The sequence below is a fragment of the Schistocerca piceifrons genome, chromosome 1, assembly GCF_021461385.2.
Source record: "Schistocerca piceifrons isolate TAMUIC-IGC-003096 chromosome 1, iqSchPice1.1, whole genome shotgun sequence".
NCBI classification, from domain to species: domain Eukaryota; kingdom Metazoa; phylum Arthropoda; class Insecta; order Orthoptera; family Acrididae; genus Schistocerca; species Schistocerca piceifrons.
This window is the reverse complement of record NC_060138.1, coordinates 341,577,990-341,595,978: the sequence shown is the minus strand read 5'-3', so window position 1 is coordinate 341,595,978 and position 17,989 is coordinate 341,577,990. Positions and strand designations below refer to the sequence as shown.

Genomic DNA, 17,989 nt, shown 5'->3' with positions numbered 1-17,989 from the left:
TAGCACCAGAGAGGCCTATTATATTTCACATGATGCAGTTAGCCGCTGTCTCACACGAAATATATTGTTCACACAATTCCAACATAAATAAGTTTAATTCTGACGTACTCCTCTTTCCTTGTTATTTTTTTATCGTTTCTGATATTTTTCATACATCAGTCCAAATATATGATTATGAAAGGGAAAGGGACATATTTTGTATCACTGAAGGAGGTTATTTTCTTGTCTCCTTGGTATGACTTGGCTGCACTGCTTAGTGTTTATGCTCTGTGATAAGGAGCGTGTTGTTTGTTGTTATGTTTTGTGTCCGTGGCCACGCGGTTATTGAGGTTAAGTTTGCGTTTTAGTAGTGTATGTGACAGTATAAAAAATGAAGATAAAATCGAAAGGCAAACCAATAACGAACCGGTTATCTACTGTCAAGAAATCCAATTTGAAGACCAAAAAGAAGAAATCTGGCGCTTTTCGGCCGCAAACAAATATTAAAGTGAAAAATTTTGAGTCAGAAAGTGACAGTGCAGCAGAAGAAGCGATTTCCGAAATGAGAGCGAAATATGTGAAGAAGAAAGCAACGTCTACAAAGAATGCAAGTCCAAAGGGCTTCGCCAGACCTAGGTTTTCTAACAATGGTTCGTAACCTGTGAAATAGCCCCATGATTTTTAATTATTACTTGATGAGATAAGAGACTGGTGTAGAACCCAAGATTTTTGCGTAAATCTATTTATATTTTGCTGACTGCTATGTAATGTAAAGCTAAAACTGATTGCATCTTAAGCTTTCAAGACTGTGTGACAATGCAATGAGATGTTTTTCACAGTGTAAAAAATTGTATTGTCCTTTCAGATAGCGTTGCAGCAACTGTGGATTTACATTGTGTAGATATGAAGCTGTTTGTATGGCAAGGTGTCTGCAATCTGCAAGTGGCCGATATGTGTGCCTAACATGTATTTGAATGTGGTTTGTAGTTGCTTATGAGTCTTTCATTTTCGAATGACAACCATCAAAGGGTCTCGTAAACCAAGTGATGTGTAAATACTTTACTAGCGAGATTGACTTTCCAGATATTCTCTGATTGGAAAATTATACCTGTAAGGTATCGACAGACTTTGTATTAGTGAAGTAGTTCAGCGAAATTATTAAGTCCAACAAAAAGAAGCCATATTCGAGTATGCTACATTTTCTGTACTGGTATATATCATAAGCTGTTAATCTAATTTCTAAAGTCGTTTGATACTTCAAAGAGATTGAAAGCTAGTCTCCACCGTTTGCTCGCAAATGTGAATTTGTAGTTGACTGCAATAAGATATCATTTATCTTCCATTCCTTTCAATTTCTACTGAAAGAAACTGTGAACCTTTTAGCGCCAGTGGTTACTTCTCCAGTTAATTGCGTCGCCACTTGTGTATTTATTATCATATTTTGATTAGCTTCTGGTCTTTTGAGACAAATTCGAGGGCTGAAAGTCAGTAATTTTTATGATGGTTACTAGTTAGCTGCCCCACCACTCAACCTGGATGACCAGGTTGCATAATCAGGATTTAATGCACTGTATTTTTCCTTTAACCCACATTGTAGACAATGTTTTATGTGTTGATAGTGGTGGCCATAAGTATAAAAACCAGGTCGCTGCAGTTATCCCTGCTGGTCTCTTCATCTCTGCATAACTACTAACTTCATGCAGTGCTGCACTCTAAGACAGATCCCTTCAGGAAGGACTTCCTAATACATAAATATATGTTAGATAACAAATACATGTTTTTTAGAAACTATTTTCTAGTTATTGCCAGTCTCAATTTTATGTGCTCTCGACTATGGCCAACATCAGTCTATTTCTACATTACATAGATACTCTGCAAGCCACCATACGGTGCATGGTACTCTGTACCACTGCTAGTCATTTCCTTCCCTGTTCCTGTCGCAAATAGAGGGAAAAACGGCTATATCTATCCCTCCATATGAGTCCTAATTTCTTGAATCTTATCTTCGTCACCGTTAAGCATAATGTATGTTGGCAACAGTAGAATCATTCGGCAGTCAGCTGCAAGTACTGGTTCTCTAAATTTTATGATTAGTGTTTATCGAAAAGAAAGTCGTCTTCCCTCTGTGTATTCCCATTTGAAGCCCTGAAGAATCTCCGTAACACATGTTGTTTGAACCTATCAGGAACAAATCTAGCAGCCCGCCTCTGAATTGCTTCAATGACTTCCTTCAATGAAACCTGGTACGAATCCCAAACACTCGAAGTATTGAGGAATAGGTTGCACCAGTGGTCTCCTTTATGGAGGAAACACCCTTTCCTAAAATTCTCCCAATAAACCAAAGTTGACCATTCACCTATACTACCACATTCCACTCCATATCACTTGGCAATGTTATGCCCATATATTTAAATGACCTGACTATGTCAAACAGGACACTAGTAATAATGTAAGTGTGAATTACAGGTTTGTTTTTTCTGCTCATCCTAATTAACTTCCATATTTCTACATTTAGAGCTTGCTGTGGTTCATCACAACAACTAGAAATTTGGCTAAGTTGTCTTTTATCTTCCTACAGTCACTCAACTTCAACACCTTATGGTATACCACATCATCATCAGCAAACAACAACAGGTTGCTGCCACCATCACCAAATTGTTTATGCTTATAGGGAACAACAGAGGTCCTATCACAGTTCCCTGGGGTTCTCCTGATGATACTATTGTCTCTGATGAACATTCGCCATTGAGGACAATGTACTGGGTTCTATTATTTAAGAGGTCTTCTAGCCACTCGCATATCTCTGAACGTATTCCGTAGCTCATACCTGCAGTATGGCACTGTGTCACTTTCCAGGAATCTAGACATATGGAATCTGGGGTCAGCGGAGGCGTCTGATCCTACCCATCGGGTTTGACTCGTGACGTACGGGTGTTGTGGTGTGTGACGTCATGTCAGCACTGAGTTTAGATTACGAGTATGTTGTGTTTGTAGATGTCGTCTTGTTGCGGTTAGAGGCGTCCTCTGGTTGTGTATGTAGGGTCCCGCATGTTATGTGGGTGTATTGGGTTCATTTGGGTGTTGGGGGTTGAAGTGTGCATTTATCGGTCGTAGACTGTTATAGAAGAACTGAAATTAGTTTCAGTGAGTCAAGAATTAAGTTTTCGTTGTGTTTGTGTTATTGTGGTGTCGTTTGTGTGTTATTGGTTTGCTGTTTGTCGCACGGCAAGTCATTTAATACAGTTTTTGGCTTCTCGTGTTAGGTATGGATATGACTTCTAAGTTTAATAGTGCACGTCTGCAGGCTGAAATGGGGGACGACATGTTGTCTGTCATTAAGTTTCTGCAACTTTTTGGGCTTGTGGTGGAGATAGTGAAATGCAGCGTATGCAAGCAGAATATGCGAGTTGGGTTTTGTGTGTGTGTGTGTGTGGGGGGGGGGGGGGGGGGGGGGAGAGATAGATTGGCGTGGATTATTGTTGAGTCAGTGTTACTTACTGCATGTGTTGGTGGTTGATGTTTCGGTATCGGCACTTGTGGTTGATTTATGTATCGTAGGGGAAGTACTCGATTTTGATTTTTTTTGGTGTCGTGAGTTGTATTTAAGCTAATATAGATCCATGGGAAGTGACCAATTCCAATGTGTCATTGTAGATATGTTTTTTGGTATGTTGAGCTGCTGTTCACCTATATAGGTCAAGGGAAGTGTCGGATTCCAATGTGTCGCTATAGCTGTGTTTTGGAATCGTGAGCTGCTGTTGACCTGTATAGGTAAGGGAAGTTCCCGAATTCCAGTGTGTCGTATCTATGTGTGTTTTGGTATCGGGAGCTGCTGTTGAACTATACTGGTCAATGGAAGTGTCAGATTCCAATTTTTGCTGTTTTAGGCATTGGTTTTGTGGTAGTTGCTTTTAATTTTGTGTGTGTATCGACAATTGCGGTTGAGCTATGTAGGTGAAGGGAAGTGACCAATTCCTTTTGATACTGTAAGTGAAGCACAATTTGGGAATTTTGTGGTGTTTTGATGTCATCGTTTGGTGGTTTGCGTGTGTGTTGGGATTGTGGTGTGTGTGTGTGTGTGTGTGTGTGTGGTGTGTGTGTGTGTGTGTGTGGTGTGTGTGTGTGTTTATATTAGTTTGCCCCCACCCAAAAAACCCCCAAATTCATGTGCTGTTCCCATTAGTTTGGAGGGAGAGGTGTTGGTTTTGTACGTATTTTAGTGTTTGTTGTCGTGTTTATGTAATGATGTCATAGGCACCATATTGGAGATGATGAGAATGATCATTTCTGCCATATTGGTGACGTCATTGGTCAAAGCAGATGGGTGGAATCGGACTCTTGTGTAATCCCGGAATCTGCCTGTTGACCTTCATCCATAGTTCACAGTATATCGTGTGATAAACGGGTGAGCTGTGTACCACACTAGTGATGCTTTCTAAAGCCGTGCTGATTCATGGACATAAGCTTCTCAGTCTGAAGAAAGTTTTATTATATTCAGAACTGAGAATATGTTCAAGGATTCTGCAGCAAACCTAAGTTAGGGATATTGGTCTGTAATTTTGGAGGTCTGTTCATTTATCCTTCTTATATACTGGAATCACCTGTGCTTTTTTCCAATCACCCAGGGCATTGTGCTGGGTGAGATATTCGTGATAAACGCAGGATATGTAAGAGCCAATGCTGTAGAGTACTCTTTGTAAAATTGAGTTGGGTTTCCGTCCAGACCTGATGATTTATTTGTGTTCAAATCTCTCAGTTGTTTCTCTATGCCAGGGATGCTTATTACTATGTGGTAGCTTGTCCGAAGATCAAATGACAGTATTTTTGCAAGATTCTCCTGTGTGAACAATTCCTTGAATGTGAAATTTAAAGCTTTAGCTTTCGATTTGTCGTCTTCAACTGCCACACCAGACTGGTCAACAAGGGACTGAATGGAAACCTTAGACCTACGTAGCAATTTTACATAGGACTAGAATTTCCTCGGGTTCTCTGCCAGATCTTTTGCTAAGGTATGACAGCAGTAGTTATATGCTTCGAGTATAGGCCTATATCTTTTAACAGATGCTTGTCGTTACTTGTGTGTTCTCTTTTGAACCGAGAGTGCAACAGCTCTGCTTCCTCACATCTTCCGAATTTCGTTATGAAACCATTATGGGTCTTTTCCATCCTATATCCATTTGCTGACTGGAATACTCTCTTTCACATTCTAAAGGTGGCAGGGGTAAAATACAGGGAGGGAAAGGCTATTTACAATTTGTACAGAAACCAGATGGCAGTTATAAGAGTCGAGGGGCATGAAAGGGAAGCAGTGGTTGGGAAGGGAGTGAGACAGGGTTGTAGCCTCTCCCCGATGTTATTCAATCTGTATATTGAGCAAGCAGTAAAGGAAACAAAAGAAAAATTCGGAGTAGGTATTAAAATTCATGGAGAAGAAGTAAAAACTTTGAGGTTCGCCGATGACATTGTAATTCTGTCAGAGACAGCAAAGGACTTGGAAGAGCAGTTGAACGGAATGGACAGTGTCTTGAAAGGAGGATATAAGATGAACATCAACAAAAGCAAAATGAGGATAATGGAATGTAGTCGAATTAAGTTGGGTGATGCTGAGGGAATTAGATTAGGAAATGAGACACTTAAAGTAGTAAAGGAGTTTTGCTGTTTAGGGAGTAAAATAACTGATGATGGTTGTAGTAGAGAGGATATAAAATGTAGACTGGCAATGGCAAGGAAATCGTTTCTGAAGAAGAGAAATTTGTTAACATCGAGAATAGATTTTAAGTGTCAGGAAGTCGTTTCTGAAAGTATTTGTATGGAGTGTAGCCATGTATGGAAGTGAAACATGGATGATAACTAGTATGGACAAGAAGAGAATAGAAGCTTTTGAAATGTGGTGCTACAGAAGAATGCTGAAGATAAGGTGGGTAGATCACGTAACTAATGAGGAGGTATTGAATAGGATCGGGGAGAAGAGAAGTTTGTGGCACAACTTGACTAGAAGAAGGGATCGGTTGGTAGGACATGTTTTGAGGCATCAAGGGATCACAAATTTAGCATTGGAGGGCAGCGTGGAGGGTAAAAATCGTAGAGGGAGACCAAGAGATGAATACACTAAGCAGATTCAGAAGGATGTAGGTTGCAGTAGGTACTGGGAGATGAAGAAGCTTGCACAGGATAGAGTAGCATGGAGAGCTGCATCAAACCAGTCTCAGGACTGAAGACCACAACAACAACAACAACATCCATTTGCTTGGCGCGTAACTCCCCAGACCACAATTTGCAATCTGTGTGAACTTTGTCCATAATTCCTCTACACCCATTTTACTGGAACTTAAGTGATTTGAATTTATACTGTCTAAATGATATGCTAACAACTGCTTATCTGCTCTTTCTAGCAGAAACACTCTCCTAGTCTTCTTGACTGATTTATTAAATGATGACTAACTAACTGAAACCCTCAGCTGCCGACATGTGTTGTTGATATACCTCGATGTGGACAGCTGAAAATGTGTGCCCCGACCGGGACTCGAACCCGGGATCTCCTGCTTACATGGCAGACGCTCTATCCATCTGAGCCACCGAGGACACAGATGGATAGCGCGACTGCAGGGACGATCCCTTGCACGCTTCCCGTGAGACACACACTCCCAACTGTCCACAATTCTACATATGTAAAGTACCTTATAGACATTTGCCCATCCACTCATTACTTGCGCAAGCTTTGGCGATTCCCGTAAGAGTTTGGGCAACCTGTGCGCATTCGCACAGACGGAGGTCAATGGCTGGGTAGCCTTTTAACTGTATATATGAAGACAGTAACTGTTCTTGAAAGAACAGATACTGCTGATGACTGTGCAGCTTTTCCCTGGAATAAATGATGACTAACTAACTGAAACCCTCAGCTGCCGACAGGTGTTGTTGATATACCTCGATGTGGACAGCTGAAAATGTGTGCCCCGACCGGGACTCGAACCCGGGATCTCCTGCTTACATGGCAGACGCTCTATCCATCTGAGCCACCGAGAACACAGATGAATAGCACGACTGCAGGGACTTATCCCTTGCACGCTTCCCGTGAGACTCACACTCCCAACTGTCCACAATTCTACATATGTAAAGTACCTTATAGACATTTGCCCATCCACTCATTACTCGTGCACGCTTTGGCGATTTATTAAATTCCATAACCTTTGTTGCCACAATAACATCATGATCACTGATCCCTGTTTCAGTACAGACATTGTCAACAAGGTCCGGCCTATTTGCAGCTACAGGATTTAAGAAATTTCCATTGTTTGTGGGCTGCTGAGCTGGCTGCTCAAGACATTTTTTCAGAAAACATGTTCAAAAGTATCTCACTTGACTGTTTGTCTGTACTTCCCACAAAGAACCCGTAGGCATCCCAGTCTTCTCCTCCAACTAGTATTGCACGATCTGGGTGTTTTTGCACTACTGACCACAGATTTTTATGAATGACTATATAACTTTCACAGCTGGGTATGGTAGTCAGTAAAAACACCCAACAATAAACATGGTTTCACCTAGACCTGTTATACGTAACCATGTAATTTCACTGTCACTGTACACTTCGACCTCAAGTAGATACAATATTTTTGTCAACTGCCATGAACAATCCCGTCCTATGGCTTCCAATCTGTCTTTCTGGTATAAGTTCCACAATTTGCTAAATATCTCAGAGCTTTCCACTTCAGGTTTCAGCCAGCTCTCGGTCCCAAGAATAATTTGAGCATGAGAACTTTCCTGGAGGGCAGTATGTTCAGGAACTTTATTATGAATACTTTGACAGTTTACTGATAAAATTTTTGCAGTGGCAGTGTCTTTACTCTGACCTCTGTCTGATTTCCCTTGCTGTGCATCGACTGGCAAGTGTTCCTCAAACTGCTGTCTAGGCTAAAAAACCCTCATGTGGACACCACAAGCACTCTACTACCTGAGTAGCTGCTTCCTTTGTTTTGTGCACCCTTGACCTATCAAGGCGAGTCCTACAAATCTCCAAAATAGTTAAACTGATCAGCTACCACAAGTGTCATTTCCCAACCTGATTCTCTCAGCATTGCCTGATAACTTGACTACTTTCTATTGCCATTGTTTTATTTATGTCTGCCCCAATAGCTGAGTGGTCAGTGTGACAGGGCCCGGGTTCGATTCCCTGCTGGGTTGGGGATTTTCTCCGCTCGGGGACTGCGTGTTGTGTTGTCTTCATCATTATTTCATCCCCATCTGGCGCGCAGGTCGCCCTATGTGGTGTCAAATGCATGCACCAAGACGGCCAGACCTGCCCCGTAAGGGGCCTCCCGGCCAAACGCTCATTTCCATTTTTGTTGATGGTCATTATTATTCCTTTTCAAGACTGTGTCCATTCTATTCAGCTGCATGTATCCATTCCATTCAGCTGCTCCTCTGAGTCACTTTCAGTGTCATGGCAAATCACAGAGCTTTTATTTCTTCTCCCTAAATTTTAGTCACCACAAAAAGAAACATAAAGTATGTTATGAAGGGGCAGAGGGCAGAATGACCATGATGATAGTGATACAAAAAAACATCCTCTGCCACACACCATAACATGAATAGTACACATTTTAAATTTTTCGGGGTTGGGGTGGAGATGGAGAAAGAGTTACATTCCACTAAAACAGTCGTTTTCCCAACTGAAATATCTACAGCCGCCTTCAAAACAAGAACAGTTGGAGTTACTGTTAACAGAATTTCAATTCACCCCTTACAGTTTGCGGATACCCTGACAGTTGATGGTGAAAAAAAAATACAGGATATATTAATCATAAATTTGAAACAATTCTGGAAGGCTCAAACTCAAAATTAATATTTAAACACGGCAGTAATAAAAAATGAGAACAATGCTGAAAAAAAATAAAATAGAAAAATTTGATACTTTTGTCATTGAAGTACGTCAGTTATAGAAGGCAATATATAGTAAATGGAAATCTGAGCAAGAATTGCAACAGCAAAATGTGCTTTTTTATATAGGAAAAGAATTGTCATGAAATTCATCTTCAGTCTGTTTATGCATGACTGTGAAGGCTAGGTACTACTCATAATATACAGAAAGTGCTGTAAATGTGGCTTTGGAGAAGGCTACAGAGCAGGGCCTCTGACAGTATACGCACCAACGCATCACATAGTGTAGAGTGCAGAAGGCTTCTTTGCTATGGTGACGACGGTGAAAATCTGCACTCCTTGACTTGGTGCAATAGCACTTTCTCTCTTTCCTTACACTTCAATCGCAAGCTCTGCATGTTTCGACCTTCCCTAAAACTTCCTTTCTGTTTTCTTCATCATTGTCAAATGTTTACGTGTAGCGGGTGCAGAGCTTAGTTTGGTGGGCAAGATTACTGGTGCAGAAGAGATTTAAATAATAATAATGATAATAACTTTAAGTTTGGTTTTAGCAGAAAATTTCCTCACCTATTTTCACCTTTTTTATTTGTAATTGTGCTACCAAGACTTGGAACAAGTTAGGCAACAGCAACTCTAAGAGAATTTATTGTAGTACTTGCACGCAATCTAATTTTGTACAAGGCAAAACAGAAAAACACCTTTCACACATACATGTGGAACCAAACATAGAAATAATGTTTGTTGCTTCTCAGTGCTGCATAGGAAATCATTCGTTCATCAAATTTATTTTGCAATACTCAAAGGTCTGCTCAAATACTTTTGGTAATAATCGGTGTACAAATACATCAGTTTGAAATGTAAAACAGGAGGCGCACTTTCAATTGCTATTGAAAACGCTTTACAATCAAATAAGTTATTTGCTGTAAGTTAGTAATTTCCTGTAACAAAAACAAAACCAAATGTTAATAAGCGAAGATAATGTATAAAATGCTTTGAAGTCCAAAAATGTGATGTGTTTCGATAAACAGGTACTGTGGTCTGTTGTTTTTAATGTAATGTTACACTTGTACATTTAACAAAATTGAGTTTATTTTGCTGTTAGTGATATACCAGTACATTACCTGTAATCAGTTGCTAAACTGATTTTCAAGGAATTACAACACCTCGACATATATTTCAAAGCGCACGCCTTCCCGCACAGAAACTGTCGAATGAAACCATAGTGCCATTTAGGATAAATGACTTTTAAAAATGTGGATGCCTTATTAAAGGTAAAATTTATATATTGCTTACCTAGCTCAGAAGAGTGTTGCACACTTTTCTCTGAAATGTTGTTGTTTAGTAGTTGAAGTTTACATTTATATTGTAAATAGTCTTCACGGGTTTGCCGCTGGATCATTTTGTGCAAATTCCACAATACTTCCTCAGAGCAAATGTCTGACATCTTCAGGTGGTTCAACCTTGCTGGTGGCTAGGTACGCAGCTGCGCCTTCTAGCGTGTTCTAGAAATGGGGCGTCAACGTGGGGATACCATCAGTTGTACCTAGCCACCATCAAGGTTGAACCATCTGAAGATGTCGGACAGTTGCTCTGAGGAAATATTGTGGAATTTGCACAACATGATCTGGTGGCAAACCCGTAAAGACTATTTACAACATATCCGCTGGGAAAGCTTGAAGAGTCACAGCTTTTATATTGCTGGCCATATTGTTGATGAGATTATTTTATTTTTTGAAGTTTCAGGATTTAATCATTTAGGGGAGTCATAATATCTACTACAAATCCTAAATCAGCTACCCCTTCTGGGTCGTGCAAAAGTGGCTCTGGACGTCCTTAGTTTTAGGACAAAGCCACTGTGTGACCTAGTAGATTAACTCAGGAAATCACTTTTCCTCTAATGAACTAGCGTACCTAAGCAAGCTAGGGAATATCTGGATACTACTCTTCAAATTCAATGAAAAATTCTTTGAACTGAGAATGAATGAGCCTGTGAGAGTGAATATAGCTATTTCACGATATGTACAACTAAGTTTATCACATCATGCAGACCGATAACTTTTGCATTAAGATTCTCTTGGTGTGCAGAACAATGAATGGCAGGGAGGGTTGGCATGTTAAGGTTTCTCTACAGTAGGCCAATAAACCCTTTTACTTCATGGCGCATTGCTGGTTTCCCATGTGTGATAGTGGAAAACAGCTTTTCCCAAGTGAGTCCTATTCCTTCAGCTGCCACTCTGACTGCTTCTAAATTATTTGCACCTGTAGAAGAGCCCTTCATTGAAATAGTGTACGGGACCTCTTCCATTACATGTAGGCATCATCCACACCTTGCGAAAAAATGGCTAACTGAACCATATTGCTAATATCCATGGCTGGGGACTCATTAAATGAGATGATGTACAAAACAGGTTTTCAATTTTGGCTGCCAATTGTTCATGCAAATTTCTGGCAATATTGCTGATTTTCTAAGATATTGTCATACTGGAAAGTGGTAATCTGCTGTACACGGGAGCTAATGCAGGATTCATTGTCTGTACTGTGTCCAACAAAATATTCTTTATTAATGGTCCTTCCATAGAAGGCTTCTCAGCTCTTGCTAAACATAGAGTAACTTTATAACTAGCTCTAGGAGTCTTTTTGCAGTATCCTTCATCTTCTTTATCCTAAATTGGAGAAAAAGATTGTGTTAAGGATAATACAGGCAAAAACGAAAGCAAATACACATTTGTGAGAAATGTAAACAAACTTCATTTTGTTTAGCAGGACCTTTAATCTAAAAATAAAGTACTGGTACAAACCTCATTTGTGGATGCAGCATTCTCTTCTACAAGGGTTTGCAGATTCTCTAATTCCTCCTCCATAGTGTACCTTACGATTTCACTGTGTTTTTCTGAATGCAATTTGCTGTAGTGTCTTTCAATAGATGATTTTCTTACACATATAATTACTGCCAATTAGGCATTTGGCTTTATCGTCACAACTAACAAACAAATAAGAAAGTTCCCATTCCAGTTAAAATTGACTTACAGAAATTTTGCCCATTCCAGAGCAGGTTGTTCCAGTATTGTAGTATCTTTCTTACGAGTGTTTGTTTCAGTGTTGAAGAAAGAAAGAAAAAAGCTGAGTTGAGGCGATTTTCTGTGCATGAAAGGCCGTCCTGCAGGGTAACAGTTGAACAGAAAGAAAATACAGTGAAGATGTTTTGAAAGAAGTTACAGTAGTGATTTATTCGCCCAAGATTATTTTAGGATCACAATCCAAGCTGCCACACAACTTTTAAAGAAGAAAAGAAAACAATTTTGCTGTATTTCTGTCTAAATTTAATATAGATATTTTTAACAAATGTAATGGGAGCAAGAAATGTTAGTAAACAAAAGCCAGGGGAGGGCAAGAAAGGTAATAGTATATCTGTCACTAATACTGGGAAATATAAGTCATACAGGTAGACATATGAATGAATAGGCGGGTGATGGAGCCCCTTAGGGAAATAGCGGAAAGTTCAGGGAAGAAGGCCAGTGTTCACTCTGTCTGCTTGCTGGGGGTCTCATCCGAGATGTGGAGGAGGCCCTGCTGGTGGCGATAGAGAGCACTGGGTGCACCCGACTGCAAATTGTTGCTCATGTCGACACCAATGACTCTTGCCGTCTAGGTTCAGAGGTCATCCTCAGTTCGTACAGGCGGTTGGCAGAGTTGGTGAAGGCAGAAAGCCTCGCTCGTGGGGTGGAATCTGAGCTAACTATATGTAGTATTGTTCCCAGAGCCGATCGCGGTCCTCTGGTTTGGAGCCGAGTAGAAGGCTTAAACTAGAGGCTCAGACGACTCTGTGGAGATCTGGGGTGCAAATTTCTCGACCTCTGCTATCGGATGGAGAAATGTAGGGTCCTCCTGAATAGGTCAGGCGTGCACTACATGCAGGAAGTGGCTACAAGGGTAGCGGAGTACGTGTGGAGTGCACATGTGGATTTTTTAGGTTAGAGAATTCCCTCCCTAGGCCCGACAAAACGCCTCCTGAAACACGGCAAGGTAGGAGTAGGCAAAATGCAACAGGGAATAGCAATATTCATGTGCTAATAGTAAACTGCAGGAGCGTCTATAGAAAGGTCCCAGAACTGCTCTCATTAATAAACGGTCACAATACCCACATAGTACTAGGGACAGAAAGTTGGCTGAAACCAGATGCAAACAGTAACGAAATTCTAAACTCAGATTGGAATGCATACTGCAGAGACAGGATGGACAATGAAGGGGAGGCATGTTTATAGTGATAAGAAGTGCAATAGTATAGAAGGAAATTGACGGAGATCCGAAATGTGAAATAATTTGGGTGAAGGTCACGGTTAAAGCAGGCTCAGACATGGTAATTGGATGTCTCTATAGGCCCCCTGGCTCAGCAGCTGTTGTGGCTGAGCACCTGAAGGATAATTTGGAAAATATTTCGAGTAGATTTCCCCACCATGTTATAGTTCTGGGTGGACATTTTAATTTGCCGGATATAGACTGGGAGACTCAAACGTTCATAACGGGTGGTAGGGACAAAGAATCCAGTGAAATTTTTTTAAGTGCTTTATCTGAAAACTACCTTGAGCAGTTAAACAGAGAACCGACTCGTGGCGATAACATATTAGACCGTCTGGTGACAAACAGACCCGAACTATTTGAAACAGTTAACACAGAACAGGGAATCGGCAATCGTATCGCGGTTACTGCGTCGATGATTTTAGCCGTAAATAGAAATATTAAAAAAGATAGGAAGATTTTTCTGTTTAGCAAAAGTGACAAAAATCAGATTACAGAGTACCTGACGGCTCAACACAAAAGTTTTGTCTCAAGTACAGATAGTGTTGAGGATCAGTGGACAAAGTTCAAAACCATCGTACAATATGCATTAGATGAGTATGTGCCAAGTAAGATCGTAAGAGATGGAAAAGAGCCACCATGGTACAACAACCGAGTTAGAAAACTGCTGTGGAAGCAAAGGGAACTTCGCAGCAAACATAAACATAGCCAAAGCCTTGCAGACAAACAAAAATTACACGAAGCGAAATGTAATGTGAGGAGGGCCATGCGAGAGGCGTTCAATGAATTTGAAAGTTCTATGTACTGACTTGGCAGTTCTATGTACTGACTTAGCAGAAAATCCTAAGAAATTTTGGTCTTATGTCAAAGTGGTAGGTGGATCAAAACAAAATGTCCAGACACTCTGTGACCAAAATGGTACTGAACCAGAGGATGACAGACTAAAGGCCGAAATACTAAATGTCTTTTTCCAAAGCTGTTTCACAGAGGAAGACTGCACTGTAGTTCCTTCTCTAGATTGTTGCACAGATGACAAAATGGTAGATATCGAAATAGACGACAGAGGGATAGAGAAACAATTAAAATCGCTCAAAAGAGGAAAGGCCGCTGGACCTGATGGGATACCAGTTCGATTTTACACAGAGTACGCGAAGGAACTTGCCCCCCTTCTTGCAGCGGTGTACCGTAGGTCTCTAGAAGTGCGTAGCATTCCAAAGGATTGGAAAAGGGCACAGGTCATCCCTGTTTTCAAGAAGGGACGTCGAACAGATGTGCAGAACTATAGACCTATATCTCTAACGTCAATCAGTTGTAGAATGTTGGAACACGTATTATGTTCGAGTATAATGACTTTTCTGGAAACTAGAAATCTACTCTGTAGGAATCAGCATGGGTTTCGAAAAAGACTATCGTGTGAAACCCAGCTCGCACTATTCGTCCACGAGACTCAGAGGGCCATAGACACGGGTTCCCAGGTAGATGCCGTATTTCTTGACTTCCGCAAGGCGTTCGATACAGTTCTCCACAAAGTAAGAGCATATGGACTATCAGACCAATCGTGTGATTGGATTGAAGAGTTCCTAGATAACAGAATGCAGCATGTCATTCTCAATGGAGAGAAGTCTTCCGAAGTAAGAGTGATTTCAGGTGTGCCGCAGGGGAGTGTCGTAGTACTGTTGCTATTCACAATATGCATAAATGACCTTGTGGATGACACTGGAAGTTCACTGAGGCTTTTTGCGGATGATACTGTGGTATATCGAGAGGTTGTAACAATGGAAAATTGTACTGAAATGCAGGAGGATCTGCAGCGAATTGACGCATGGTGCAGGGAATGGCAATTGAATCTCAATGTAGACAAGTGTAATGTGCTGCGAGTACATAGAAAGAAAGATCCCATATCATTTTGCTACAGTATAGCAGGTCAGCAACTGGAAGCAATTAATTCCATAAATTATCTGGGAGTACGCATTAGGAGTGATTTAAAATGGAATGATCATATAAAGCTGATCTTCGGGAAAGCAGATGCCAGACTGAGATTCATTGGAAGAATCCTAAGGAAATGCAATCCGAAAACAAAGGAAGTAGGTTACAGTACGCTTGTTCACCCACTGCTTGAATACTGCTCAGTGGTGTGGGATCCGTACCGGATAGGGTTGATAGAAGAGATAGAGAAGATCCAACGGAGAGCACCGTGCTTCGTTACAGGATCATTTAGTAATCGCGAAAGCGTTACGGAGATGATAGATAAACTCCAGTGGAAGACTCTGCAGGAGAGACGCTCAGTAGCTCGGTACGGGATTTTGTTGAAGTTTCAAGAACATACCTTCACCGAGGAGTCAAGCAGTATATTGCTCCCTCCTACGTATATCTCGCGAAGAGACCATGAGGATAAAATCGGAGAAATGAGAGCCCACACAGAGGAACCGATAGAGGTACTCAAGGTACCCTCCGCGACACACCGTCAGGTGGCTTGCGGAGTATGGATGTAGATATAGATGTAGAATATACACATATTGTAACGAGAAGAGTACAGGTGGTCAGCTGTAGGTTTGTTGAGGGAACCACCCTGGTTTTTACTCGAAATGATTTAGGACATCCTAAATTAGAATGGCTGGACTAAGCAAGAAGCAGATTGTGCATTGGCAGAATGCTACAAAGAAGACTGCATGCAAAGCTCTGTGGCAGTCCATCCTAAAATATTGCTCAAGTGTGAGAGACCCATGCCAGATAGGACTAATAGGGGTATTGAATGGATACAAAGGAGGAGAACACAAATGGTCACAAGTTTTTTTAACCCATGGGAGTGTATCACATGCTTAAAGATAGACATAAAGTATCGTGTGAAAACCTGCTTAGAAAGTTTCCAGAACCAACTGATTAATACAGGAATGTATTACAACCCTATGTGTGTCACTCTCATAGGGTTTGCGATGACAAGATTAGAATAATTATTACACACACAGGCATTTAAGCAATCATTCTTCCCGTGATCCTTATGTGAATAGAACAGAAAGAAGCCCTCATAATTGGTACAATGGAACATACCCTATGCCATATACTTCACAGTAGTTTGCAGATTATAGATCTATTTGTAGACCTTTATCCTTCATAATCTGAGGCCATTGTGATAACAAATTCACCCACTCATTTGGTTGTACCAAACATGCAATTCTCTTATATTTCTATATAAATGGAAACACAGAAAGTAATCGTACAATGTTTGTTGAGACTCTACACACTTGAGCACTGATTACCTTAAGACCACAACCATACTGCCACACCCATGTTAGTTAGAGACTTGATGGTAAGTAATCAAACAAAGAAAAAATGTTTTAGTCAGATAACAAATATAGTGGTAGGAACAATTCTGGGAAATAAAAGTAAGGGAACTCAAGAAAGACAATATTATATCTATTGAAAATAAAACAAAGATGATGTTATAAGTATGCTGATAAACAGAAACAAGAATTCATTTTATATCCTGAAACTGTAAGGTACTGGCTTATAACAAGCAAATCATTTCTCTTTTACTACCTACCATACTTCAGATGAGCAACTGTTTGTCTAGAATTGAAAAGAGCAGGGGGGGGGGGGGGGGGGGAGTGGTTGCAGCAGCCGGGCATAGACATTAGAAATCAATTGATATTACTGTATTGCATCTTTAATTATCTGGTGGGTTTCTTTCTCCTGTTTGTGTGAGGCAAGATGTTATTAATGTTAACCAATCAGGATATGTACCTTTTGGAAACATTTCATTTACTATGTTGAACAAGGTATAATTGTCGAGAAATACAAAAAGTGTTATTGACATTGCACACAACAGTGACCAGTCTCTGTCTGATGATAGTAATACTAGTAACATACAAGAAACCACAATCATTGTTATTGGTAAGCTACTGAGTGGTCTTCTCTTATGCATATGTAATCATAAAGTATGCTCATTGTGAACATCTTTTGCTTATTGAAATCAATTTCTATTTTATTGTTATGCATGCAAGGTACTTCATGTTGCATATTTGTGTTCCTGTAATGATTTGCAGTAAAGGAGGTGAACCAGGAAGTTGTGGCTTAGAACTGTCAGACGATGCAGAACCTTGTCTATGTGAAAACACATTGGCTCATCTGGATGTATTCCTATTTTTGAAGCCAAGTTTCTCCTATCTGGGAAGAGTAAGTTTCCTCAAAGAGATGAAACTCCTTGTAATTGGACTGGTTTGAGTTGTATCCATAGCTACACTGCAAAGAAAAGAGTATATTGTTCTCTGCTATTGCTGCATTAGGTTTAGCCACATAGGGAGCAATAGAAGACCACAAAGAAAACTGAAAACTTCACTAGCTTTTGAATGAGAAAACACTCTCTCTCTCTCTCTCTCTCTCTCTCTCTCTCTCTCTCTCTCTCTCTCTCCCCCCCCCCCCTCCCTCCCTCCCTTCACTAGCTTTTGAATGAGAAAACTCTCTCTCTCTCTCTCTCTCTCTCTCTCTCTCTCTCTCTCTCTCTCTCTCTCTCCCCACTAGCTTTTGAATGAGAAAACTCTGCCTCTCTCTCTCTCTCTCTCTCTCTCTCTCTCTCTCTCTCTCTCTCTCCCCCCCCCCACTACCTTTTGAATGAGAAAACTCTGTCTGTCTGTCTCTCTCTCTCTCTCTCTCTCTCTCTCTCTCTCTCTCTCTCTCTCTGTGTGTGTGTGTGTGTGTGTGTGTGTGTGTGTGTGTGTGTGTGCGTGCAGTTATGTAGTACCATCTGATTACACAATCCTGGTACTCCAATTTGGCAGGAACAAAGGGTGGGGGGACAGCTTGCAGGAAGGCAGCTAGTGTACAAGAAAAGAATGTGTGAGGG

The 17,989-nt window shown here is 40.7% G+C and overlaps 1 protein-coding gene and 2 non-coding genes across 3 annotated transcripts in view; 1 reads left to right on the top strand and 2 right to left on the bottom strand.

Moving 5' to 3' along the window:
• The first annotated feature begins 282 nt into the window (after window positions 1-282).
• LOC124788150 (nucleolar complex protein 2 homolog) overlaps window positions 283-17,989 on the top strand; it is a 143,188-nt gene continuing 125,481 nt past the window's right edge. The window contains exon 1 of the mRNA XM_047255300.1: window positions 283-629. Coding sequence (XP_047111256.1) covers window positions 371-629 — 259 coding nt within the window. The 5' untranslated portion in view covers window positions 283-370. The remainder of the gene's footprint in view (window positions 630-17,989) is intronic.
• Trnat-ugu lies at window positions 6,488-6,561 on the bottom strand. Its single transcript has one exon. It is a non-coding gene; the product is annotated as a tRNA-Thr (tRNA).
• On the bottom strand, window positions 6,929-7,003 carry Trnat-ugu. The gene has a single exon. It is a non-coding gene; the product is annotated as a tRNA-Thr (tRNA).